The sequence below is a fragment of the Danio rerio genome, chromosome 13 (genome assembly GCF_049306965.1).
Source record: "Danio rerio strain Tuebingen ecotype United States chromosome 13, GRCz12tu, whole genome shotgun sequence".
Classification (NCBI taxonomy): Eukaryota; Metazoa; Chordata; class Actinopteri; order Cypriniformes; family Danionidae; genus Danio; species Danio rerio.
Window position 1 is genome coordinate 32,213,129 of NC_133188.1, and position 26,872 is coordinate 32,240,000.

The 26,872-nt window shown below is 37.5% G+C and overlaps 1 protein-coding gene across 22 annotated transcripts in view; it reads left to right on the forward strand.

Moving 5' to 3' along the window:
- Window positions 1–26,872, forward strand: part of tacc2 (transforming, acidic coiled-coil containing protein 2) — a 99,650-nt gene that overhangs the window by 22,751 nt on the left and 50,027 nt on the right. For 10 of the 22 annotated variants that reach the window (XM_073920939.1, XM_068213069.1, XM_073920931.1 and 7 more), the window contains 5 exons: window positions 1,915–2,153; window positions 4,616–4,741; window positions 9,006–15,857; window positions 16,327–16,650; window positions 22,809–23,081. In XM_073920939.1, the coding sequence (XP_073777040.1) occupies window positions 1,915–2,153; window positions 4,616–4,741; window positions 9,006–15,857; window positions 16,327–16,650; window positions 22,809–23,081 (7,814 nt within the window). The remainder of the gene's footprint in view (window positions 1–1,914; window positions 2,154–4,615; window positions 4,742–9,005; window positions 15,858–16,326; window positions 16,651–22,808; window positions 23,082–26,872) is intronic. The other 12 variants (XM_073920940.1, XM_073920942.1, XM_073920974.1 and 9 more) reach the window with 2 other exon arrangements.

Below are 26,872 nucleotides of genomic sequence, written 5' to 3' on the forward strand. Positions count from 1 at the left end.
CTATACATAACTAGAGCAGCTTACCTTAGCCATCTTCGTCTTGAAGAATCCCCCATTCCACCCCCACTCCTCCGCTTCTCCTTGACAGGGCGGCACGGTGGCCCAGTGGTAAGCACTGTTGCCTCGCATCAAGAATGTCACTGGTTCATGTCTTTACCCGGCCAAGTTAATATTTTTGTTAGTTAATATACAAGTTAATATTATATGTTTGTGTGGTTTTCCCCCGGGCCCTTCGGTTTCCTCCCACTGGCCAAAGACATAACATAAGTAAATTGACCAAACCAAATCGACACCATAGATGAGAGCTTAATCAGCAATATATCTCTCCATAGTAATTCCTAATTTGCATTTGCCATACACAAGCAGGGGAGTTCTCGAGATCTACCTGAGCTCAAACTCCCCTCTTGCCCTGCAAACGGGAGGGAGCCCTGGGCTCAAGGATCTTATGAACTCAGGGCTCTCTCCCAGAACAGCATGCCAAACATGCTTTATAATCAATCATCAGCTTAGTGTGAACTCTTGAATCATTTAAAATGTCAGTACTCTGTAAAAATAATTTTATAACAGTGTCTTTAACATTTAATTACGTATCAATTTGAACCACTCTAGTTGAGGTCAAGAAAAATACTAATGACAAATATTTTATGACAGATCTATGACAGGTTTTGTCTTGGTAGTGCCAAGTTGTCATAAAAGACAGATTATGATATATTTGTTTATGCCAAATTGTCATAACAAAGACAATGTCACCATAACATTTAAAATGACATAACTGAGCAAATGACACTTAATAACAGTTTTCATAAGCATGCATAAAATTCTTATTCATATCCAGTGCTGGCCGGTAGGCTTGAGGGCCCATAGACGAGATAAAAAAAATTGGGCCCACTTGTGTAAAAACAGTGAGAAGAAAGCACAAAAAATACTATTTAAATATTTAAATGTATACATTTTTATTAACTGTAACATGTTTAACCTATAATACACATGTACAAATATTTACTTAGATTTACTTGGATAAAGCCAGAAAACACTGAATAAAGTAAAGTATGACCTATACAAATAAAGCATGAATCAAATGCATTTTTTTTGTAAAATAATATAATGCAAATACATGCATAACTAACTAGAAATGCAGGAGACATTTTAGCTTGTTTTTACACAGAGATTTACACAAACAAAACATTGCATTAGATGTTGGACAGTCAGTAAAATTCGATTTTGACAAAATGAGGGGGAAACCTGATAGATAATTAATAGATTATTTAATAAAACATGCTGAATGTGGCCTATTTGGGCATCATTGCATTTATTAAAACAAGTCCTAATACACTACTAAATAATGTATTATGCATAGCAGAACTTACCTTGAGCTTCCTTTTCTTCCTCTGCTTTTCTTCCTTTTTTGGCTCCGGAAAGATGCCGTTTGGATGCCATTTCATTTCAAATTAAAATTTGATCAAAATTGCAATGACACTTGTGACATGATATAACTTAAGACTTTAAAATACTTTTTTGGCTTTATATCGAATGTGGTCTAATCACAAGCCTGTTCTCGGGGAAATGAGCATGTCTGAACTGATCCTCAGGGCCCAGCTGAAATGGTGGATTCGCTGAAAGCATGTTTATTTTTTTAAAGAGTTTTCTGAAAGTACAAATGGCACAATGATAAATGATTAGGGTGTGCTGTCAAAATCACCTCTGGGTTTTTATTGTCATGGTAGGTGTATTTTCTTTGATGTTAAATGTCAAACCCTGTATACTTAAAGAAACCTAATCTTGGTTTAAACAACTTGTTCTCCAAGTGGCAAGTGAGCCATTTTGGTGTGTGCAGCTGCTGTGAGTGATTTACAGAGCTGATTAAAAACAGATTGCTGTGGTCTGAGCTCTAACTCCATTTATTGTGTTTCTCAGGCTGCAGTCCACACTGACAAGGTGAGCCCGCCGAAGGAGAAATCTGCCGCCACTGAGAACGGATCTGTCCACCCTGAGTCCATCACAGCGGAGACACAGGTGACTGCTGACGAGGAAGAGAAGCCTGGAAGACAAGGAGAGGAGGATAAAGAGGAGCTGGAGTTTCCTCATGATCTGCTGCCCAGCTTAGACCTCGACCTCAGTACTGAGCTCAATCTCACCTGGGGAACCACACTTGGGTATGTCTCAACATTTGATTGTTTTACACAAAGACTCAGGCACAGACACACAGATAAACACACACACACACCCACACTTACTGTATTTCCTTAAGAGTGATGCACTGAGGTGTATAGGTTTATCAACTGAATCTTGGCAACGGGCAAGTTACAACAGGACGGTAGATTCTTTTGAAAAGTTGTTCACATCTGATGCAAATTTTTCTGCCTGTCAGTTATGTTTTGCATACATGTGTACAGGTAAACGAAAACTTTTGTTTGTAGGTTTTGCATTTTAGAGAAAATTGAAGTGGCTCTCTGATATGGATAACATTTTTTTTTTGAAAGATGATTGAGTTAATGTTCTACTCACAGAAGAGTCTCATGAGTCATGAGATATTAGAATAGTGTGATATAAGTCAAAACTGTGCAATAATAAGCCTTTTATTTAAGTTTAATTTTACATCTTATGACACTTTTTTTAAATCCTGCAATTTATGAGTTTATGTTTTTAAAAAATCTGACATTTTTTTCCAAAATTCTAACTCTGAAGATAAATTTGTGAGATTTCATTCTGGGTTTAAATCTTGTTATTCTGAGTTTATATTTCACGAGTCCGACTTTTTTATTCTTGAAATTCTAACCCTGAATCGCATTTTATTAATATTTCATAGAATCACAAATTCTAAACTCAATTTAGGGATAAAAAAAGATAATTATCTCAGATATTTGCTACGTTTTGATTATACCTTAGTTTAGTGAAACAAGCACATAATTTCGTGTATGGGTGTATCCCAGTTCTGGCTTATGGCTGGAAGGGCATCCGTTGCATAAAACATATGCCGTAGTAGTTGGTGGTTCATTCCGCTGTGGTGACCCCTGATAAATAAGGGACTAAGCTAAAAAGAAAATGAATGAATGAAGCACATCATTGATTTGAGGTAAAAAGCTAAAATTGTCAAATGTAAGATAAAAAACTAGCAAGAAAAAAAAAATAGAATTTGCGAGATTGCATCATATCCAAACTTGAATGACTTTCAAGAGCAAATATTTTTCCAGAAATGTCTCAAACAGGTTTGGAAAAACTTTAAGGTGAGTACACTGTAAAAAATCCTGGTTGCCTCAATTTTTTAGGCAAATCAATAACCAAGGTAATAATGTTCTAACTTATGTTTTTAGTATATTGTAACTTATAAAATTATGCTGCCATAGATATTTGATCTTATAATTTTTTTACAGTGTACATCAGGGGTGTTCAACCCTGTTCCTGGAGATCTACTTTCCTGCAGATTTCAGTTGCTACCCATTTCAACCACACCTGCCTGTAATTATCAAGTGCTGTTCAGGTCCTAATTAAATTGTTTCAGGTGTATTTGATCAGGGTTCAAGCTGAACTTTGCAGGAAGGTAGATCTCCAGGAACAGGGTTGAGCAGCTTATTAAAATGTATTACATGATTATTAGAATTTTGCTGAAATAATTTTTAAGGTGCCATGAATTGTCTATTACAAACATTCATATACTGTAAATCTTGAAACTGGAAGCCACAGATTGGATCAAACTCTGACACTTTCTTGATTATATCTCATCTCATAGTGTTTCACAATCAAAGCAAATCACAGGACTTTTTCTTTGAAGATCTTTCTATGTACTTGCTTGGCTAGGGATATTTTCCATTAATCTCTGACTCATTCCTGTGGAAAACTTGACTGAATGGACAATTGGCAGGCCCACAAAAGAGCCTCAACTCTTGCCAACGTAAGGTGGTAGAGTCTAGAAACACTCCAATGACTTTCAAAATGCTTTTATCAAAGGTTTATTTTCAGACATTTATATTTTATTTTATATGATTTTAATATTAAATATGAACTGTTTTATGGATTCTGTCTTTTTCAGTGTAATGGAGCAATACTTAATCAAAACTATTTAGAGCTATGACAGGAATTTGGTAGAAATTTCCAGGTAATTTCATTACTATTAAAGTAATTTTATTAGTAAATGTATCGGTAACACTTTACAATAAGGTTCATTAGTTAATGCATTTACTAACATGAACTAATCATGAACAACACATGTACAGCATTTATTAATCATAATTGAACATTTACTAATTCATTATTAACATCCAAGTCCATGGTTGTTAACATTAGTTAATGCACCATGAGTTAACAAACTAACAATGAGCTACTGTATTTTCATTAATTAACGTTAACTAACATGAACAAATACAGTTGTAAATGTATTGTTCATTGTTTGTTCATGTTAGTACATGCATTAATTAACTAATAAACCTTATTGTAAAGTGTGACCAATTTATCACAAAATACTTTATAAGATGCATCACTTATTACTGGACTTATTAGGCAACGCAAGTTTATCTATACAATATAGCACATTTCATACACAATGGTAATTTAAATTGTTTTACGAGTATAGGGAAATAATAATTTCTATACCTGTATGTATGTATGTGTGTGTGTATAGTGAGCAGGTGAGCTTGGGTGATATGAAGAATGAGACTGTGGCACTGGGTGGCACTGCCAACCCTCTGCTGGCAGGCCTAGAGCATTACATGGAGGCCAGTTCACCAGTAGTGGGCCTCATGAAGAGGTAACAGAGGAATAATGAAAATGGAGATAGAGAGATACTAGTCTGTTATGGCATAAGAGACAGACATAGATAATTTACAAAAAGTTTAATCATGGATATATTTTATGTGAGATCTCTTTAGCTCCATTTTGTGTTTTGGGTGTGATTTTTGAAGTGTGCAGTGTAAATGTTTTGTACTAATATGTACAAAACTTGTAAACTTTTTAAAGCTTTTTAGTTGCATTTCAGCTACACTTGAAATATATTGTCCAGTATAAAATTATTATTTTTTTTGGCAAATTATAAATAAAACAGCATGCATTTTATAAATCTAGATTACAAATATTATTTTTTATATTTTTATTAATGGTTTAAAGTATTAACTTAACTTTATACAATGAAAAATAAATAAAACCAAATCATATCTTTCTCCAGAAACATAAATTCATGCTATATACATTTTCTTTCTAACTTGAACAGAGTTTGTGCAACATTTTTGTTTGTATAATTTTATCAGTGAATTTAACTGTCAATTAAAAAAAGCATTTACATTTTTCTCAATCCTTATAGAAAAACTACATGATCTTTGCATGAGTTTCATATGTGCAATCGTGTTAAAAATCCCACATGAAATATGCTAAATAAATGTGAAATAACCTTTTTTGAGTGAAACCCATATGCTCACATCTAAACAAATGTGGATACTTGTGAAAACATCTGATCCCTTTACCATAAAAATGTTCTAAACCACAGTTTAATGTGTGAGCACATGTTTCACATATGATTTTAAAATGCACACGTGGTTTTTCAGTAAGGGTTAATATTTTGGGAATGTATTTCTATGTAGTTTACAAGGAGAAACAATGCTTCAATGATAAATACAAAGCACAACGCAGAAACATATTCTCTTTTACATATACTTATATGTAAAATATATAGCAGAACAACTTCTTCACAAGTAAAAAATATATTTACACAAGCTGTGATAGCTGCGATGGTGGTCTGTTTGGCTTCATCGAGTTCATCGAGTTGGTTTGCTGTGAACTAAACTAGCACTTGGTTGGTTTTTGTTTGGGAGGCTGGAAGTGCTTTTAACATCCTTGCATGAGAAGAAAGATATTGGTTTACCACAAGATATTAATGTGCAGCGTGAGAGATGTCCTCCTTAACTGGAAGCCATGCTTGAATGTGGTTTGTGTGTATGTTTTGTGTCAGTGTTCAGTTTTTTTCGTGTTGAGAGAGTTATCAACACATTATCGCATCTGGTTGCAATTGCATAGGCTTGTGCTGACACAGACAGATGCAATCTCCATTCATAGTTGACATGTTTTAAGGGCATATCTAAGGTTAGCTTCTCTCAAGTATGGCTCGTCATGTCAAACTAAACTCAGTGTGTTTATGCTATTTATGTTGTTAATATTATTATATACCATCTGCGAGGACAGAGGATTGTGGGTATTGAAACACAGTAGGGAGTGGCTGCAGTTCTGTTACTCATGCACACACACTGTATGCCAAAAGGCCTCTGGTTTTTAGTACATGCAAGCATAATTGCTGTATCTTAAACTGCAACACAGCTGTCTGATGTTCCAGTTATGCCAGAGAAGGGTTATAAAACAAATGGGAGTGGCAGCTTCCAGTCATAATCATTTACTAAAAAAAAATAAAAAGGCTGCGTGGTTGAGCCTGTTGTCATTTTTATCAGCTAGCTGGCAGATCACATGATCGCTGTGGTCCAATCAGGAAACACATGAGTCTTTGCTCTTTCATTTATTTCCATTTGAGGTGAAGGTGATTGATAGATTTTTAGTCTAAAATGACAGGCAAGAAAAGGAGTTAGCTAAGCTGTCTCTGTTCTAGTAATTCCCCTGGAGGCATGCTAAGGTGAGAGAGGCAGTGTGTGGAAAGCATGGTTGTCATATTAGATCAACTGTAGCTACTTTATTGCAACAGTATAGCCACTGACTATGTTTCAGCTTCTAAAACGTATTAAACAGAGTCACTATCTATGATTCACCAGGCTGTTTAATGTGTGCTCTAATAGGGTTGTTAGAAGCATTTTGGCTAGTGCTTATCTGTTATACGTACAGTTGACGTCAGAATTATTAACCCCCCTGAATTATTAGTCCCCTTATTTTTTTTCCCAATTTCTGTTTAACGGAGAGAAGATTTTTTTTTCAACACATTTCTAAACATAATAGTTTTAAAACTCATTTCTAAAAACTTATTTATTTAATCTTTTCCATGATAACAGTGAATAATATTTTACTAGATATTTTTCAAGACACTTCTATACAGCTTATAAAGTGACATTTAAAGGCTTAACTAGGTTAATTGGGTTAATTAGGCAAGTTATTGTAGAATGATGGTTTGTTCTGTAGATAATTGAAAAATATATAGCTTAAATTAGCTAATAATATTGACCTTAACATGCTTTAAAAAAAACAAAACTGCTTTTATTCTAGCAGAAATAAAACAAATAAGAATTTCTCCAGAAGAGAAAAATGTTATCAGACATACTGTACTGTGAATTTTTTTTGCTCTGTTAACATTATTTGGGAAATATTTAAAAAAGAAAAAAAAAAATCAAAGGGGGTTTAATAATTCTGATTTCAACTGTATATGCATTAACCTTGTTCTTAAATGTAGCATGACTTCAGGCTATGACATTCTTGGCTTTCTCTTGGCAAATGTTCTCATTTTAGCTTTTTAAAATTACAATAATTTTTCAGCATCTTGTTATAATCTCTTAGAAAATTGCATGTTACTTTTCTCTTCTGATGAAAACAAAATATGCTTTCAAGCGTTTGTATTTTTTTATTTTTTTTGTACAGTGGAAGTCAATGACTTCTTTTACCAACACTAATTAAAATGCCATCATTTGTGTTCAACAGAAAAAGAAACATATTAAGGTTTAGAACCACTTGATGGTCAGCTTATTGTGAGTATATAAAATAATTCTGAAGATTTTAAACTATGCACAATATTTACTAGTCCTCAAGTGCACGTCATGATTTTGCCAAGTACGATGCGATTCTGGGTTAACATCTATGTTGATCCTGGAACATCATTTAAATGTAATCCATACCTATTCCCTACTCTTAAACCCAACCATAACTGTAAATTAATCCCAAATCAGAGGGAAATAATAGTTGGATACCACTCATGTAGAAGTGCATAAATCTAACCGTAAGTCTAAACCTAACATAAACGATAAAAGTATCTCATAATTCTGATTGGCTGGAAATGGTTTTTTTCAGGATCATCATAAATGTTGATACAAGAACATGTCCTACTTGGTGAAATCAGGTTAGGGGCTGTTAAGTAGTTCCAAACCTTTATTTATCCTGTTTCTTTATCCTGTTGAATACAAAAAAAGATATTGGGAAGAAAGCTGTAAATCACTGTAAAACTGCTGACATACATAGTAGGGAAAAAAAGACTATGAAAGACATTTTCTGGTTTTCAGCTTTCTTCAAAAATAGTTTATTTTGTGTTTAGCTGAAGAAAATAAACTGAACACGATGAATGGACAAATGATGACAGAATTTTTCAGTTTAAGGTAAACTATAGCTTTAATTCAATGAATTAATGCACTACATTTTGTTATGTTTGAAAGAAAACAAAATTTTATCATACTCAGCTTGGAAATAAAATATTAATTCAAGGTATGATTGGTAAAAAAAGTCTCATGCAATTTAGCTTGGCTGCATGGTGGTGCAGTGTGTAGCACAATCGCCTCACAACAAGAAGGTCGCTGGTTCAAGCCCCAGCTGGGTTAGTTGACATTTCTGTGTGGAGTTTGCATGTTCTCCTCAGTTTTGTGTAGGTTTCCTCCGGGTGCTCAGGTTTCTCCCAAAAGTCCAAAAACATGTGGTATAGGTGAATTGGGTAAATGTCTGTAGTATATGTCTGTAAATTAGTGTGTATGGATGTTTCCCAATGATGGGTTATAGCTGGAAGAGCTTCCGTAAAACATATGCTGGATAAGTTGGCGGTTTATTCCACTGTGGCGACCCTTAGATAAAAAAGGGACTAAAACAAAATGAATGAATGTATGAGTTTAGATTTCCCTTTTATCACGTTTACAAAATATTCATTAGGAAATGTTGTGCGTGTTTGGTTTCTTCTGCTTTCAAAGCACTTAGTTTGTTGTGTGCATGGCTTCTCATCCTGTCTCTGGCATGAGTTGGACTGGATTGCTTTGGTTTGGTGTGGAATGAACAACTGAAAGTTTCTCAGAGGAAATTAATTATAATATCTCTTTTTTGATGATCGGTGATAGCTGCGATGGTGACCAAGTTTCTACTGAATCTGCATCACTGACCCAGGTTCACTTGCCTAGTACACCTCAGCAAGATGTTCCGTCTCTCAATCCTTTAGTCCGAGTAGATTATGAACTCCAGGAAGCCTTTAAGGAATGTGAAGATGAAATGGCAGCTCTTGGCAAATCCTCCATTATTGACACATGGACTGCAGGTGATCTGAACAAGTGTTTTCCCTTAGTCCTGCCCGGAAGGGATGAGAAAACTGAACAAACTAAAATGTCTGAAGTAAAAGAGGATTCATTTGATTCATCTTCACATAAACTTGCTGAATTTCATCAAGGTTGCCATGGAAATGATGGAGCACACACAAATGACTCAACAGCAGGTGAAGAGGGGGTGTTTAGCTTCAGAGATTATGTTTTAGGAAAGGATCTAGGAAATATGTGTACAGCTGAATCTAAGGATGTCAGAAACATCAAGAATATAACAGAAAACCCAAGAGAAGAATCTAGCCAGCTGTCAGAGGCAGAACAGCAAACAAAGTCAATTATTGAGCCAAAAATAGACACAGCTGAGAGCATAGCTGTTCAACAAACAACACATAGCACATGGACAGGTACACAAACAGCATCAGAGAAGGATGTAGCAAAGGAAGCACTTACCCCAGATCAATCAATACAAGATGCCTGCAATTCGAAATGCTCTCTGGATGATGTTGTAGGACTCAGTGAAACAGTGGCTATTAAAGAGGCAAATCTTGTGAACAAATATGTCATCAATTCTGCAACAGCTACACAGATGATTGAAAATGCAGAGATGCATAGTCAGATGATTAGTGATTTACTGCCATGTCCGTCCACGCATATGGATAAACATGCTGGTGACACGTGGGATTCAGAAGCTAAAATAAGTGTACAACCAAACATACAGAAACAGGTGGAGTCAGGGACACGGCAACAGATAAGTGAAGAGATAAAAACAAAGACAAATGTAGGATCAAGCCTTGAGAATCAAAAACAGGAATTACAACTTCCAGAACAGCTGTGTCGTGAGGATAAACAATTGATGTGGTCCCCACCATCAGTACTCGAGGTTCACCAAGCTCATCTTACTCTGGCTGATAATCTTTCAGCCAAAATACTACACCCTCTGCAGGGGCTTCAGCAACATGATGACCAGGATCAGACAGATGGACCCTACAAATCAATATCAGTAGTTGAAACCATATACCACTGTACCACCGGGGAAGTCAAACATGAGAAAAATGTGTCTGATGCATCTGCTGTTGTGATTGATTTCTGCAAAGCTAAAACAGACTCTGAATATGAGCCCAAAGGGAGATGTGACTTAGAGAAACAGCCACCGGAACAGGAGAATGGACCTCTTTTAGGCGGTGGAGCTGGCACACACGCACCAGTGTGGGGGAATTCACACTCTCCAAGCCGAGCTCGTACAGAAGAGGAGGAGGAGGAAGAGAGTGCCCTTGAACGGGCTTCAGCAGAGTCCGCTGCCTCCACATTGCTACAAACAACACCCACAATGCCAGAAATGATAGAAAGTGAGGGAGAGAAGAAGAGAGATGATGCATTTCAAAGTGCCGCAATAATAGTACAAGCAGCAGAGAGAGAATCGGCAGTGCTGGACACGGATGAGTCTCCAAGCTCAGAGGGAACGCTGAGTGAAATTACTGCTGAAGAGGGGCAAGAATGCACCTTATTAATTTTTCCGAAGATTAAATGCTCACCTGTTCAGATAGAGGAGACGACAGAGGAGAGCTGTGGCAATAAAATAGCCCCAAAGAAGTCGACGGAGAACGAGAAAAAGGGAGGGGGTCTGCCGACTGCACTCTTTCTAGCCGGAGACAAGGATACAGGCACGGTTAGCACAGAAGATAAAGCAGCGGTCACCTGTTCCTCTCCAGGCATCCTTGGGACATGTGACTGGAAGGTGGAGAGTTCCCTATCAAAAGAGAAAAAAGGAGAGAGTGAAAAGGAGGAGAAAGAGACAAGCGAAGGCGGAGCAGAGAACGCAGCACATGCCGGCAGGGTGTCACAGACAGAGACAGTGAAAGAGACGTGTCCATCCCATCGCATCACAGCATCACAAACGGCACCAGAAGACAGGAGTGACTTCATCCATCCTGTCACAACAGGCACAGCCCTGTTTCCTCTGACCATCAATCGAATAAACGACTGCGACTCCATCAGCCCACCCCCTCCTCTTTCCCTCATAAACTCTACAGAGGCTGAAGCGCAGAGAGAGGACAAGGCTAATCAGAATTCGAGCCCAAGTGCATCAGGAGCAGAACTGCCAGGCAGTGATTTATTACTTCCACCAGCAAATTCTTCAAAAAGCGAAAGCCTTGCTGTGCAAGCCAACAATCAACAGGTACAGAGTGCTTTACAAACTAAATCCGCAAACTGTGACACATCCATCAAGACTGAGTCACAGCAACAAAAACAAGAAACAATTCTTACAAGAGAAGACACATCTCAATCAACTAATCTGCAAGAGAACATGAGGGATATCACTGGATGTTGTACTAAAATGGAAGGGCATTTGCCTTCGAAAGGTTTGCAGAGCTCTTTTAAGGACCAAAAGGATGCTGCATTGACATGCCAAATGACTGAGTGTGCTTCTCTGCCCCCACTCATGGTATTTGAAAGTTTGCGTCATCCAGTAAAAGAGGCTAGCTTCAACTTTGTAGGTTTTCTCAGCATCAGCAAAGCAGAACTTCCATCTCAGACAGAACCAGAGGTGGCTCAAAGAACTACTGTACTGGATGCAATAGCAGAGGAGGAATCCAGTGTGAAAAATGAAACATCTCAGGAAGAATGTAAAGGGGAAGAAAATTGTCAACAAATAGCAAAAGTGGAACAAGAGGAAATAAAGAGTGAAAAGCCGAAGAACTGCACAGAAACAACATCTCAGGAGCAGGGTGAGGCTACTGTAAATCCTGAAGAAAATGTTTATGTAAATATGGGTGGTTGTGAAGAAAGTGGAAAAGTGACAGATGAAACTCCTGATGCCAGCAAGAGTAATCCTGTTAAATTTTCATCACTGTCAACTGCAGATGAGACCGCCGGTGTTACAGAAACAAAGGATGTGGGTAATGAAACTCGAGAGGAAATTAAAGCAATTAAAGAGGAGGAAGAATATAAAGAAGCTTTGAATACAACTCAAATCAGTCACAATGAGTCAGCATCCTCTGAAAAGAATAGTGTTTTATTACAGGATGTTTCAGAACAAGAGGGTCATAATTGCAGCCTTGCTGTAGATCTTGTGCATGCTGACAATGCTGTCTCTGCAAAAGTTGAACAGATAAACCAAATTGAAGAGACAGATGAAACAAAGGGATATGGATTACCCGAAGCAGGTGGTATAGAAACCAAATTTCCCAATAATTCAAAGAATCTTGTGAATGACAGTCAAGGAAAGCAGTCAAAATACACATGTGAAGAGGGGTCAGAGGTAAAAACCAGCTTATTGCCTCAAACCGCAGTCCTAGACGCAGACAGCACTTATCAAGACAAGAATTTTACCACCGAACAGCCCACTGAAACCTCAGAGATGCCACTTTTGCCAAAAGTAGATACGTATGCAGATGTTGAGCCATGTCAGACTGAATCACAGTTCAGTGCTGAAATGATGAAAAGTGATGGAATGGATGCTGAGGATGAAGCAGTCCCCTCTCTTACTGCAGTGGAGATTACAGTGCCAGCACAAAGGGATCTTTCCTCATCAACCACACAAAGCACTAACAGTGTTGCCAGGGATGTGTCTGTCATTGTACTAAAGGCTCCAGGCCCAATGCTGAGTCACTGTGAGTCTATTAGTGATTGTGATATTGCTGTAGCAGAAACTAGAGAGCATTGCAGTGTAAAATGCGTTTGTGAGTCTGACCCAGAGATTGTAAAGAATATTGCAGACAAAACTAATCTAGATGCTAACGAAGACATGTTAAGCAAACAAAATGCCAATCACCCGCCATACACTGTTGGTGCCTCTGCACAGGAAACTGCAGCATCATCTGGATCCCTTCTTCTCACAACTGACAGACCAGAACAGGCAGGTGGTTCTCTGCTAATGTCAAAGAAACCAGATATTGTTGGAAATACGAAGATGAAAGAGAATGAAGAATTTAACGACACTGTGCAATTGAAGATTGTTAGAGAAGAGAAGAGAAAAGCAAATGCAAATTCTAAACTTGAGGATAATTCATGCAAAGCCCCTACAAGTGTTATATCAGATGATGAAGTTGTTAATAAAGACACATCTGAAGGTAGGCAAGTAAAGAGAGAGGAGCACAACAACAACTGTGCAAAAGATACTCAAGAAAAAGCCAGCTCAAAACAAGAAGAAAGTATCTCTCAAGAAGACGGAAATGAACAGAAAAATATGGAGCAGGACAGATGGAAGGAACAAGAGGAAATGGCTTTTAGAGAGCTGAAAGACAGCAGAGAAAAAACAAATACTTCTGAAGTACCCTGTGCTGATAAAATGCTTCATTCCCAAATTACACTGATAAAACAACAAACTCCTAAAGATGACATCATATGTGATTCTCTCCTGATGCCTTTAGAGGACAAACTTGGAACACGTATGTCTGAAGAACCTGTCCAACGTGTGTCTGTAGACAATGTAAAAATAAAGACAAATTTATCTGAAGCATTCAGGCAGGGAATGAGTGAAGAAAAAAACAAGGAATGTGTGCAAGAACATGAGAATTCCATCACAGAAAATGACAGTAAAGAATGCACAAATAATTCTCAAAAACAAGATGAGAGTGTAAAAGAAAATATGGATCAAACTCGAGGAGAGAACCAGACATTAATGAAGCTCTTCGAAATACCAGAAGAAAATCTAATAAATGAAACTATTCCAAAAGGAAAATTTCTGTCCAGTTCTGTGCCTGATTCTGGTGTAATCTTCAAAGGCACTATAGAAAAGACTGTGGATCACAGTGGGCCACCAACTGAAAAATCTCTTCCAGTCATTGATCAGACTTCGGTGGCTTTGAGACAGTCAGATTTGGCATTTCCACAGTCCCAAGAGCTCCAGCAGCAACAAATGTTTATCAGTGCCCCAGAAGCAGTGTTAAGTCTGGGTAAAAGCTGTGCATTAAAAAATGCTGAGACCAATAATCATGCAGATGCTGATGCAAGTGAAAAACAGGAGAAAGTGACTGTGTATTGTAGTGCAGAGGCCAAAAGTTCCCCAGACAGCACATCAGAGAGTGCTGAACTAGTGGAGGGCCATCACAGAGATTTTAATGTTGACAGTATTTGTCCACAGAATGAAGATCTTAGTATACCAACAAAAGAACTAAGAGGTGAGAAATCTCATGTTTGTGGTGAGAGCACTTTAAGTGAAACCCAAACACAACCAGCTCCTAACTTGCCTGTGAATGCAGTGTCAGGATCTGAAACTTCCGAATTCAAAAGAGTTATAAAGGCTCTCGAGGTTAAACAGTTTGTCATCTCAGCATCACAGGAAAGTGTGAATAAACATGCAGACTGTTCCAATTCACAGGTCAGTGCGGATGAGTATGGAAATGTGTGGAACAAAACCCTTGCGACTAAGAAAGGAGCAGAACTTCCTGTAAGTCACTCAAGTGGGCTCTCTGCAAGTCCCAGCGTCTTACACTATGAAGAAGGAATTAAAACAGACGAGCATTATTTAGACTTTGTTACCCCTGGAGACACTGGAAACACTGAGATCAGACCTGATTCAGTGAGTGAAGTTGCACAGATGTCTGCTGCAGAACCTTCCCAGCTTCAGCAGGAGAAAGAGTTAATTTTTCAGCCTTCTGATGCTCAGTGTTCCAGTGACACAGCCCGTTTTTCTGCCACTGCTCTCGAGGAAAGTATTAAAGAAGAAAAAGAGATAAGTGTGGACCAGGCCTCTAAAGATGCATTAAAACCCAATGCTCCTAATTCCACTCCCGAATCCGAGACAGCTGCCTGGAGGATGGAGCAGCTTAATAAGCATTTGTCAGAGCAATTCCCAGACGGCACCCAAAACACAGAGAAACAGCATACACTGTGTTCTGAAAAGCAGCTCACGCAGCTACAACATGCAGTAACTTGTTCAGGCACTGAAAACCAAATTGGTACTATGAAAGCAGAAGACACCTTTTCAAATGACAGACAAGAACCACAAGGAATTCAAGAAGAGACAAGTAAACAGATAAATGAGACCGCTGAAAAATGTCACATGGAACTCTCCAAAGGGACTGGACCTAATTTGTCAGAGAATGTAGGGAAAGAAAGCATGTCCAAAGAAAACCAAAGCAAGGTAGAGGCGCACTCTTTATCTGCCTCAGAGGAATCAATAGTCTGTAATGTTGACCAGCCAATAGAAATAGCAACTGATGGGGTTTTGATTGAAATGGACCAAGTTGTGTCATTGTTATGCCCTGAGACTGCTTCCTGCGTAGTGACTTATCCCCAGGATTGCCTTCAACCTCCTTTCACAGTCAATCAACAGTCAATTGAGCAGCATAAAAGCTCCTCAGATACACTTAAAAGTGGCAGTGAGGAACACCCTGAAATAGCAAATAGCTCTCCTGCAAATGCAAAAGCAATACAGAAAGATGACAGTGAAGCTAGTGAAGAAAAAGTCAACATGGTGTCACAAGCTGCAGATGATGGGTTACTGGGTTCAGGCCCAGGAGCAGTGCAGGTTAAAGACAGTACAGACACCCAGACAGACAGTACAGACAGTGCAAACTTTGTGCCTGAGAGGTCAAATAAAGTCAACTCTTCTGAAGGGTCTGATTGGCTCAGAGTTCTAAAGGAGGCAGCCTCCATGTCTCAGGTCATTCCAGAGCACAAAGACGAGACTACATGTGGATCTACAGACAACAGGTACTTTTCATACGGATGTGTTGTATTTTTTTTTAATGAAAGTGATTGAGGGAAACTGTAGAGGCTTTCACTGATACACACAGATGCATATTGAATTCACATTTACTTAGAACAGTTTCTCACTAAACCTGGACTGTATGAATGTAGGTGTGTGTGTAAAAAACCTTGAATGTAGGTGTGTGTGTAAAAAAGTATATTATATGCTCAAATGTCATTTTGAGTTAAAATGGAGCCAAGTACAAGTAAGACAGCCCATTATCTCCTGAGAGTGACCTCAACAGTGACATCAACTCGTGCCCTTTGGGCCAAGAAAGAATCCTTTCATACCCACTCACAAACACACACTGGGCTTCTTATGTTTGAGGGCACCACATACACTTACATGAATACCAGCTATATGGCATTTGCACTGAAACAGACAGTAAGCATAATTTGTTCATCTGCTTTTTCTATTTATTTGTCTTTCCAGACCATTTGAGAGCTTCGGTTCGCCTCAGGCAGAGCTAGAATTCCGAACCCCAACAGGGGAGTTTTTACCCCCTGCTCCTGAGGAGAGTTTCCCCCCTGGTCCTGAGGAGACTTTCCCCCCAGCTCCTGAGGATAGTTTCCCCCCTGGTCCTGTGGAGAGTTTCCCCCTTGCTTCTGAGGACACTTTCCCTCCTGCTCCAGAGGACAACTTTCCACCTCCACCTGAAGAGAGTTTTCCACCTGTACCTGAGGAGATTTTTCCCCCTGCACCTGAGGAGAGTTTTCCCCTTGTAACTGAGCAACCAGAAGAAGCATCAGACTGCAGGTGAGTCCTAAATAGTCTACGTTTAGATGTTTTGATTTAAATGAATAAACTGTACAAAAGCACGAACATCTCTCTAAATTGGGTGCTCAGCCAAAACCGCAAAAAGTGCAAATAAATGTCAATCAAAGGCGGCAACACCAAGGCTCCAAAAATACAAATTTATTAAATTAAAAATGTTGACACAGAGCGTGTAACGTTTCGAGCCACTCGGCTCTTCATCAGACAAAGGTTGCCGCCTTTGATTTACATTTATTTGATTTAAATGAATGAAATGATAAATGATTTATCATATTCTTGATTTTCTGCTATTAACAACAAATAAATTATTTGTGAATTTTGACTGTTTTTAACTATATTAAATGCAATAATAGCAATAACAATCTGTTATAGCCAATATAAATATACAATTATCATGAAACAGTTGGGGGCATCTGTTTTTTATGTTTTTTTTTATGTTTGCCTAGATATATTTGAAACTGTCTAATGGATTTTATCTGTTTTTTTTCACCCTAAATTGCCATATCATTGGGTGGGTCTTGAAATGCCTGTTTGGTGTATTGTAAAACACAGGTTTATTTTTGTTATGCATTGCAATGCACACTTGGTGCCATTTAGGGTTCTTTTTTAGATTAGTTTTTGCTTTCTCATTTTGCCATTACTTCCCACTCCCCCTCTTTAGTCTATATCTGCTCTATTGCAGCAGCCACAACATATGAAAGTTGAACACTTGGTGCTTGTCAGTCAGAGGTTTTAGCCTAGCACCTCATTTAGAGCGACATGCCAGAGCCAGAGGGAAACAAAGATTAAAGCAAAGAGAGAGTAGTGCACAAAGTGATAAGGAGTGAGATTTAGAGGACAGAAGAAAGGGAAACTTTCTCTCTATGTATTTGCCCTGTAATCCTTGAGCACCACACATTTTGTGTCTCTCCACAGATGTGGACTAAAGGAATTTCGCCTGTATCTGTCAGTATGTGTGTGTGCATGCACGTGTCTTGCTTAAGCATGCATATGTGTTTGCTATTTGCACCAACGCCCTCACATGAGGTCATACCAAGAGGTCTGTCAGTCTGGAACAAAAGCCATAGTTCAGGGCAGCTCTGGTTGGGAATATTACAGTGAGTGAAGATAGATAGATAGATAGACAGATAGACAGATAGATAGATAGATAGATAGATAGATATCAGTGGCTTGCATAAAAGAATAGTAACACTTTACTCTGGGTACAAATGTCGGGTGAGTTTTATACCTTTGCTATTTAACATGATGTTTTTCTCTTTTGATTTGACTAATTGTGTAAGTTGCTGGAAAATATAACCTTGTGGCTGTTTGGAGATGGTTTGTTAATTACAGATGGTTTGTGATGATGTCACTGCACGGATGGGGGTGGGACAGTAGGAGGACAGAGAGAGAAAAAGGGAAGTGTGTTGTAAATTCTATCTCTCTGTCTTTCAAAATTTGTCAGGTTGCTCATGTTTTGTTTGTTTTGACAGCATCAGCCGCTTGATGATAATGATTTGCTCTGTGCTGACAGAAGGTTAAATTATGTTTTTGTAAGGAATGAAGTAGATTACAGGACTTTATAGGTGCAGTTAAGATACTTTTGCTCATGGTGTAGTAAACATCTGTAAACGCCTTTTGTCTTTGTGCTAAATCTGCTTTAATGTAAATGCTGTAATAGGGTTCGTGGCAGCATGTGAGCTTATTTAATTTTGGAATGTCTAGAGATGGTATTTTGAATAATTTGGCTTCTGAGGGTTTGTACATAAATTAATTACAGTGCACAGTAAAGCCGGAAAGTTAGTCAGATGTTTTAGGTTAACTACCAACTTTCCACCACTGTAAGCTGAAATGATCTTGTTAAGACAACCATATGATTTTAATAAAATACTGAGTAGCCACTATTTCACTAAAACTTTTATGTTACCCATTAAAGGAGCCAGACAACTTGTTTATTTTTTGGTAGTCCCGCCTTTAAAATTAGGATGACCTCTCAACGTAAACTGATGTAAATGAAAAAGGTAGCACTGTGACATATGTTAGCTTTTTAATTTACACAAGTTTATGTGAAAACGAGAGCTGAGAGCTCATGCTAGTTTTTCTAGTGGCTACCTCAGTGTTACCAATAGTGGGTTACATATGACAGCTTTCGACTGTTGACACGTTTAATGGTCAGCATAATCTTAAATCCTTGAAAGGTTAACATTTTTTTTATAAAAACAAAAAAAAAAAAAAACATGAACATTTACAGTTGAAGTCAGAATTAGTATCCCCCCTTTGAATTTTTTCTTCTTCTTTAAATATTTCCCAAATTATGTTAAACAAAGAAAGGAAATTTTCACTGTATGTCTGATAATATTTTCTTCTGGAGAAAGTATTATTTGTTTTATTTCAGATAGAATAAAAGGAGTAAATTTTTTAACAAGCATTTTTAGGTTAAAATTATTAGCACCTTTAAGCTGTATTTTTAAATATAGTCAACATAACAAACCATTATTATACAATAGCTTGCCTAATTACCCTAACCTGCCTAGTTAACCTAATTAACCTAGTTAAGCCTTAAAACTATTATGTTTAGAAATGCGTTGAAAAAATCTCTTCCCTAAACTGAATTTGGAGGAAAAAATAAACAGGGTGGCTAATACTTTGGGGGGTTTAATAAATCCGACTTCAACTGTATATATATGAATGTATTTATGAATATCATCTTTGCGTCAAGTTACAAAAAGCGAATTACCGCCTATGTGAGGTGTTTCTAATGCAGTGTCTATAGGGCTGAGAGTAATTTTGACTTTAACTTCTGGCTGCGGTTATCAGTCTCTCACATCTTTCTTCTTTTTCTGAAAGTCTTGATAACACCATGTTGGAGTTTTTCTTTTATTATTTCAGCAAATAGGATTGTAAAAGAAATATCTGTTGTAGTCTCCCATTCACTGAGCTCTAGGTTCACTCAGCCATGATGTCTTCTGCTACTGAGAAACCCGGAAATGTGAAAAGGGTCCATTGCCAAATTTCCCTCATTTATTTAGGTCACCAGAATGTGTAATTTCCACACTATTTATTTAGATTGCTAGTTCCACATTTCAGTGTTCAGCTTATTTTAAATCCATTGTAATTTTACAACTGCAGTGAATGAATGAAACTCTGTGGATGCTAAGGCTCCCAGGAGAGATAGCAAGAGAGAGAGAGGGAGAGAGACACAGGCTTGGAAACCTTGTTATGCATGACAAGAGCTAGGCAACAGTTACCATGGCAACAAATGTCAGCCATAGCAATTATTTTGAGTTAATGGAACAATTATTTTAGAGAGGCTTGAAAAGGAGCTCTTTTAACCATTTAACATTATAAAACTAGACAATTTGACTTAATGTGATTAATGAAGGAGAACAGTGTGACAACCCTGTACCCACGCTGTTCTTGTCTTATTATGACTTATAGAGTTCTTTCAGACAGTTTGATGTATATGCATATAAAGGACTGTGAAAAGGCTGTATGCTAACAGTAGTGACGTTGTTATTTTTAATGACTTGTAGCTCCCCCCTGCTGCCTTTATTTACTGCAGTCTGTTTGCTATTAAAAATCCTGTCTGGACCAATTCCTATGGATACAGCTGGTCTTTGGAGATTAGATTGTGTGTTTGTGCTCTTCGCATTAGAAATCTTGGTGTGTACATTGAAGTTGTGGTTTGTGGTTATGTTTAACATGCAGTCTCCCACTATCCGGCTGGAGCAAATGAAGAAAAGGATGGTAGTACTTTGATGCGTGCATAGGGCTGATTAGAGAGCAGTTCAGCTGACTATCTGCAACTGTTCCTTATAGGATAACAGTGCTATTTGCAGTTGTTTAGGCTGTGGTGGAGTGAGTTGTATTTTTAGTCTGTGACAGGAGGCACACCCCTCGATAGGAGCAGCTGAAGGACTGTCTGCTGCTATGTCTGTAGGGTCAGGTTTTGTCTGTGGTATTGCTCAGCTATTGCATTTTTTTTTGCCTGAGCACATTAGGGTGATTTGACAGGAGTCTTATAAGTACATGTGGTCCATTAGTGAATAAACTGATTGATTTATAATCCAGAGGAAAAAAACAATACACTACCATTCTTTTTTAAAATGTTTTTGATAGAGTTTCAGTGATTGCATAAGTTTCACTAAAATTACAGTAAAACAAGTAAACTTTCAGCAACCATTATTTCATTGTTTTTATTAAATGAAGCTGAAAAGAACTACCTATATTTGATTTTTTAAAATTTAATTTATGTTTATTTCTATAGCACTTTTACAATGTAGATTGTGTCAAACAGCTTAACATAGAAGTTCTAGTAAATTAAATTAGTGTCAGTCCAGTTTTCAGAGTTAAAGTTCAGTTTAGTTTAGTTCAGTTCAGTGTGGTTTAAATTTCATTGCTGAAAGTCCAAACACTCAAGAGCAAATCCATCGATGCACAGCTCCACAAGTCTCAAAGCAAGCAAGCCAGTGGCGACAGTGGCATAGAACAAACCAGATACCAGGCTCAGTTTTGGTCACAACAATTTCTCCTCTGGCCAAACTTCCTGTGCAGAGCTGCAGTTTAGGCGGCGGAGGCTGGAGAACACTGGACATCAATCGTGAAAAACTGCAGGTTTGACTAGGTGGGAGGGGGTCTTCACGTGCATCCAGCTTAATCATGAACAACTCAGTGCGCATGCGCTAGTTGAGCTGCACTATCGCGGCCTGATTATGTTTTAATCAAGGTTGATATGCATCAAATACATAACATCTGTGCCAAACATTTCAACTGACGAACATATTAACAATAATACAACCGTATTGCTGAATTAAATTTATGCAATGGCATGTTACAGCCCTAATGAGTATGATTATGTGAAACTCCATATAGATACATATTGCAATGGTTTATGGATACCTTGGATCGCATCAATGGTGCTGCATAATCTCCAGAGGCCTCGGGATGAGTATCCCCGGGTGGAAAAGAGAATAAAGAAAATAATTAGCGTAGCTGCTGTTCAAAGTGTATTTAAACAAGAGGTGCAGTTTATTTATAAACTAATTTAGAGAGGATCACAGCTGGCACCACATCAGCTCCGTATTTCGCACCAATCAGATGAACGCACTATAAAAAATTATACTGACGCACTATAAAAAAAACAGAGTTTTCCGCAGCAGTTATCTTTGTCTTGAAGAATCCCCCCTTCCACCCCTTTTCTGATTGGGTGGCACAGCAGCCCAGTGGTTAACACTGTTGCTCAATTAAAAAACTTGAAAATATCAAAATGTCTTTCTATTTATCTTTGAGGAACATTGTTTTAAATAGTTCAGTAATTGTCTTACGTATTTGTTGGCAAACTGGTAATCCTCTGTCCATTTTTGCTCTTAAAGAACTAGACCTTTCTTGAATGATGCTCTTGCACCAAATCATAGTTACAATCACCTGTTCACATGACCTGTTTCAAATCACATCATTAATTAACCAATTTACCTAATTACTTGCTCTAAATTGCCCCTGTCCCAACTTTTTGTTTGAATGTGTCGCAGGTCTGAATGACAGGAAAGGATGAATATTTACACATGAAATGAAGTTAGCCTTACAAACATGAAATATTTTGTGTTCATAGTGTCTGCAATGAAATACAAGTCAAAGTACATTTAGAAATTACTACTTTTTGTTTGCGTTTTCCATTTTGTCTCAACTTTTCCTGATTTGGGGTTGTATAAGAACTATTCATACCATTTTAAAACTGTAACCCTGATAAAGAAATGATTAATTTAATATATAAAATTCTATCTGCTCTGGAGATTTTGTAATCTTTTGAAATACCAAATGTGTAAAAAAGAGCATCAGATAGTGACAATATGTGCATCAAGAAGCAATTGTTTTCATTCTTACCTTTTATAGTCCAAAAAGTTCATTCAGGATACAAAAATATGGTACTGTAGCAGTTGGCAATGTTGCAGCCTTTATGTAAGCAAGTGTAAACATGCTGTGTTCATCTCATCAATGGCATTGACACTGCAAATAGGCAAAAAAAGGATCTTAACCCAGGGTAATTCTGGGTTCATTATGAGCAGTGTGAAAATTATACAACATAAGATTTAATTTCCCTAGGGTTTAAAACAATGTTTTTTTAGTGTGAATATGTGAAAAGCCCTACTATTTGTGTCGTGCAGGTCTCCTCTGTTAGAAGCTGCAGAGTGGAGTGAGCCTGTTCCCTCTCCCTCATCACTCCCACCACAGCACAGCTTTGCTCCTGCCCTCCCTGCACACCTTCTCCAGGACACACTCGAGTTCCCCACACCGCCCCCTACCCCTCCAGACAGGGCTCCCGCCGAGCCTCAGACCTTTCCTCCTGCTCCTGATCCCTCCGATCTACCCCAGATTTCCCCTGACTTCCCACTGCCTCCTCCAGTCCAACAGCTCCAGCACTCTGAGCCTTCAGCAAGGTAAGAAATGATAATTAACCATCATGCTAACCGTGTTATATAGTATATGTCTGTCTTTAGTTAGAGATTGTGAGGATGAAAGTTTAGAGATGTTGTTTACTTCTAATTGAGTGCTTTGTGGTTATTGTACAGTACTATTAGAGTTTAAAATAAATAGTTGAAGAACACAACTTGTTTTTGGGCATGAGGCTGCTTTCAGATGCGCTATAGTCTGTTTTTAATTATCACATCAATGAGAGTTTATGAATATCGATTAGATTTATTTTAATTGTTGACACAGCATCAATATTTTCACTTTGTATCTGGGATTTGGTGACTGTGCTGATAATAATAGCAGTGACGATCCCGAGGGATTTGTAGGACACAGGTTGTACAGTGTGTACAGTACTGTACTCCGGGTACATTAGTACACCTTGTGTTTCCCCAGTAAATTTAGGGAGAAATTCATTTGTCATAAAGAGTGAAGGCAACCGGCATTGTAAGCATCTTTAACACACTTTATGCACTCATTACAGAGCACCTAATATAACTTTGTGACATGCTGAAAATATTTAAATGTTATTTGATCAACTATCAAACCCTAAGCCATCGTTCAACAAATAATTCTAGACTTTTTCAGAGGACAATATTTTACCTAGTTCTAAATCACCTGTTCTCAAGATGATTTTACTGGCTAAACTAAAGCTTCATCTTGAAAAGTATGCTTATTAGACACGAGTTTCTACATGGTAGAATATTTTTTGAGTCCAAGGTCAGACTTCTTCTAAAATGACAGTGCTGGTTGTTTTCAGAACTCTAAAATATAGAAATACAATGTCATTTATTAAATAAAAAATCCATAAAATAAGATGATCACCAATGAATTTAAACAACATTTTTCCAATTTTTCTGTTTGTAACTCTCAAACTGCATGCATGGCAAAATATTGGAATAACTCCTGTCACTTTTCCAGGCCTAGAATTAACACGTTTAAAAAATACTAAATGTAAAGAATTTTCATGAAAAGCCTTATCATGTGAAGTGTAAGTTGAATAAAAGGTCAGTCAATCAAATAAAAAGGCAGGAATCAAATGTAACTAAATAATAATGTGAGTTTAGATTATATCATGGCTCCAATCAAAGTGTATTGTCATTCTTATTTATAAATAAGTCTTGAAAGTGTCCCTCTTGATCACGTGCTGAGATCGTGGCCTGGTCATTGAGAAATACTCATTTATGTCATTATTTCATTCTTGAATATGCACGAAAATCTCTCTGTTGCTTTCAGATAAGGTGTTGCCATAGTGCGTGACTCATTTCACATTGTGTACATTGTTGTAAAAGTTTCTATACCTCTCTGAGGCTGTACAGTGTTTGGAGAGAGAGCAGGATGACTCAGCCACGTTGACAAGAGATGAGCTCAGCTTGCATTCCTTCTATCAGACAGCAGAGGGCAAACGTGTGTGCATGTGCTTTGTTCTGCACTCCAGCTGAACTCTGCTGCCCACTGCAGCACACGGCTTGCAAACGCATTGAAACATGCATGAAGCTAGACATAACCTGTCCAATGAAATTTGCAAACTTTCAAAACTGTGGCTAAAGGCTAAAGGTACATTTTGGTATATTACCCATAAAAATGTGCATTTCTAATATGCATCCTTCAGAGATGTGTAAGGCACAAATATGTAGCTATCATCTACAATTGTTTAAATATACTGTTTGAGTAGATTTCATATACATATATAAATATGCACAAAAGATAAATCCATTATCCAGATCTTAAAATCTTAGATGTAAGAAGCAACATTTGCATAATGGGATTTGTTTTCACCCTCCAGCCAAATTAAATCTGATGTCCTGGGGCGCCAGCTTGATGCATCTTGACATAAAACTTCCATTAGGGCAATGAATCCCTTCCCCTCTCCAAACTACTACCAAGGGCATTCCTTCTTTATCCATTCCCTCATTCTCTCACATTTTATCTTTCTTGGAAGGTCATTTGTAGTATGTATGATGCTGCATTCACTAAATTTATGAGCTGTCAGTGTTTAAAAGCAGGACAAATGACACTATAAATGGGTTAATTTACTGTTTTTTTATCATGCAAATAAACCTGTTATCAATCTACATGTTAAATGTAGTTGCATTTGGTTAATTTTCAATCAAATATAAATATTCCCAATCTAAAAAGAAATAGCTGAATTTGCTTTATTTTCTTTACTTCTGTAGTTTTAGACTCTGTAAGTTTAACCTAGATACAGAAAGCCCATGTTATGAATCTTTTAAAAATCTGCCTTAGCAATATCTTTCAGTGGCTGCACTGCTTAAAAAATTAATTTCCAATTTCCTGTGTCTGAGCATAGGATGAAGTTGTCAGCACAGGCTGTTCCTCTTCTCATTGTTGTAAATGCCTTCTGTTGTGGAATACTTAGTCATTTAATGTCATTTAGACATATCATCTAGCTGTCTGACAAAAGTGACTAAGTTATTATTTATCACTCTTATTTTTAAAAATAGAGTGACAAACTAAATCTGCATAAAGATGCGGTCGAACACTGTGTTCCTATAATGGTCAAATTAGAGCAACATCACTGAATTTTTTAGAAGTAGTAAAGCCTATGTCCTTAAACTGCTGAGCTAAGTCATAACAGTTCTGCTTTGAGCAGACTAGTAGTCTGTAGGATTAAGACCATTGACCTTGACTGACCTAGAGACTGACATTGAATCTCAATTGTATAAACTTGTGCTATTCTCTCTGTACTGGTGCATTTTTTTGCTTTCTGTGGACATTAGTATGTTTGTAGTGCCATGGCGTGGTTTTGAATAGGCAAACAAATGGATCCTAATTTACTTTGCTGCCTGTACCATGATATTTTTATCTGGTGTTATGTCATTTCAAACTAAATCATGTAAAAAAAAATTGTTTGGATTTTGGAAAAAGTTTTTGCTACTGCAAACACACTCACATCTCGTTAAGATGCTTTTATAACTACTATTTTCTTACCTCTTACATTTACATTTACAATAGCCTACATTGCTGCCTTTCCCTGAAACAATGTCCGATGCCACTTGACAGTGTTGCTTTACAAATGCTGTGCTGTAGTTTAGCTTTTTTTTTGCCATTGTATTATATATTTTTCCTTTATCATTACGTGTAGCTTATAATAGTTAACCATAGTCCTTTATTCTTCTTCTTAGAAAAAAAAAAAAAAAAAAACTGGAACAGGTTTTCAAGTTCATGTTCTGGAGCACAAAAAGAGCTCCAGTTAACTTTAGGGCATGAAGATTTTTCCTTGCTCTGTGTCCAGTCCTCAGGCTCTGTAAGTGAATAGGCAGATCAGTGTGGAAATCTCTTTGTTCTGCTTTCTCATGAGTGAACAATAGATTGATAATCCTCATGTTTCATGTCCCCCACCAATGTCCCAATTTCCCACAACTGCTGCTGTCTCATGCTGTAAATCAATACGGATTAGCTCAACCTGTGTGAATTGGTGCCACTCGCCTTCTGGCTGATACGTTTTTTTTCCTTTTCGTTGTCTCTCATTTTCATTCTCATTGTCATTTTCATTATCATTTCATATTTTCCAGAGCATGCTTACAATCTCCTTAACCACTGTATATTTGATCGTATCTGTTTCAGTAATTTGAGAAAATCTAAACTGATGGCTGCTAACTTTTATTACTTTCTTTAACAGGGTACTCAACAGGGTTTATACATCATGCATTTTGTCCTAACCAAATAATTATTTTAAACCAGTGAGAGAACAATAAGTCTGTTATAGATTCAGTTAATTTTCACTCTATTTGTTGAT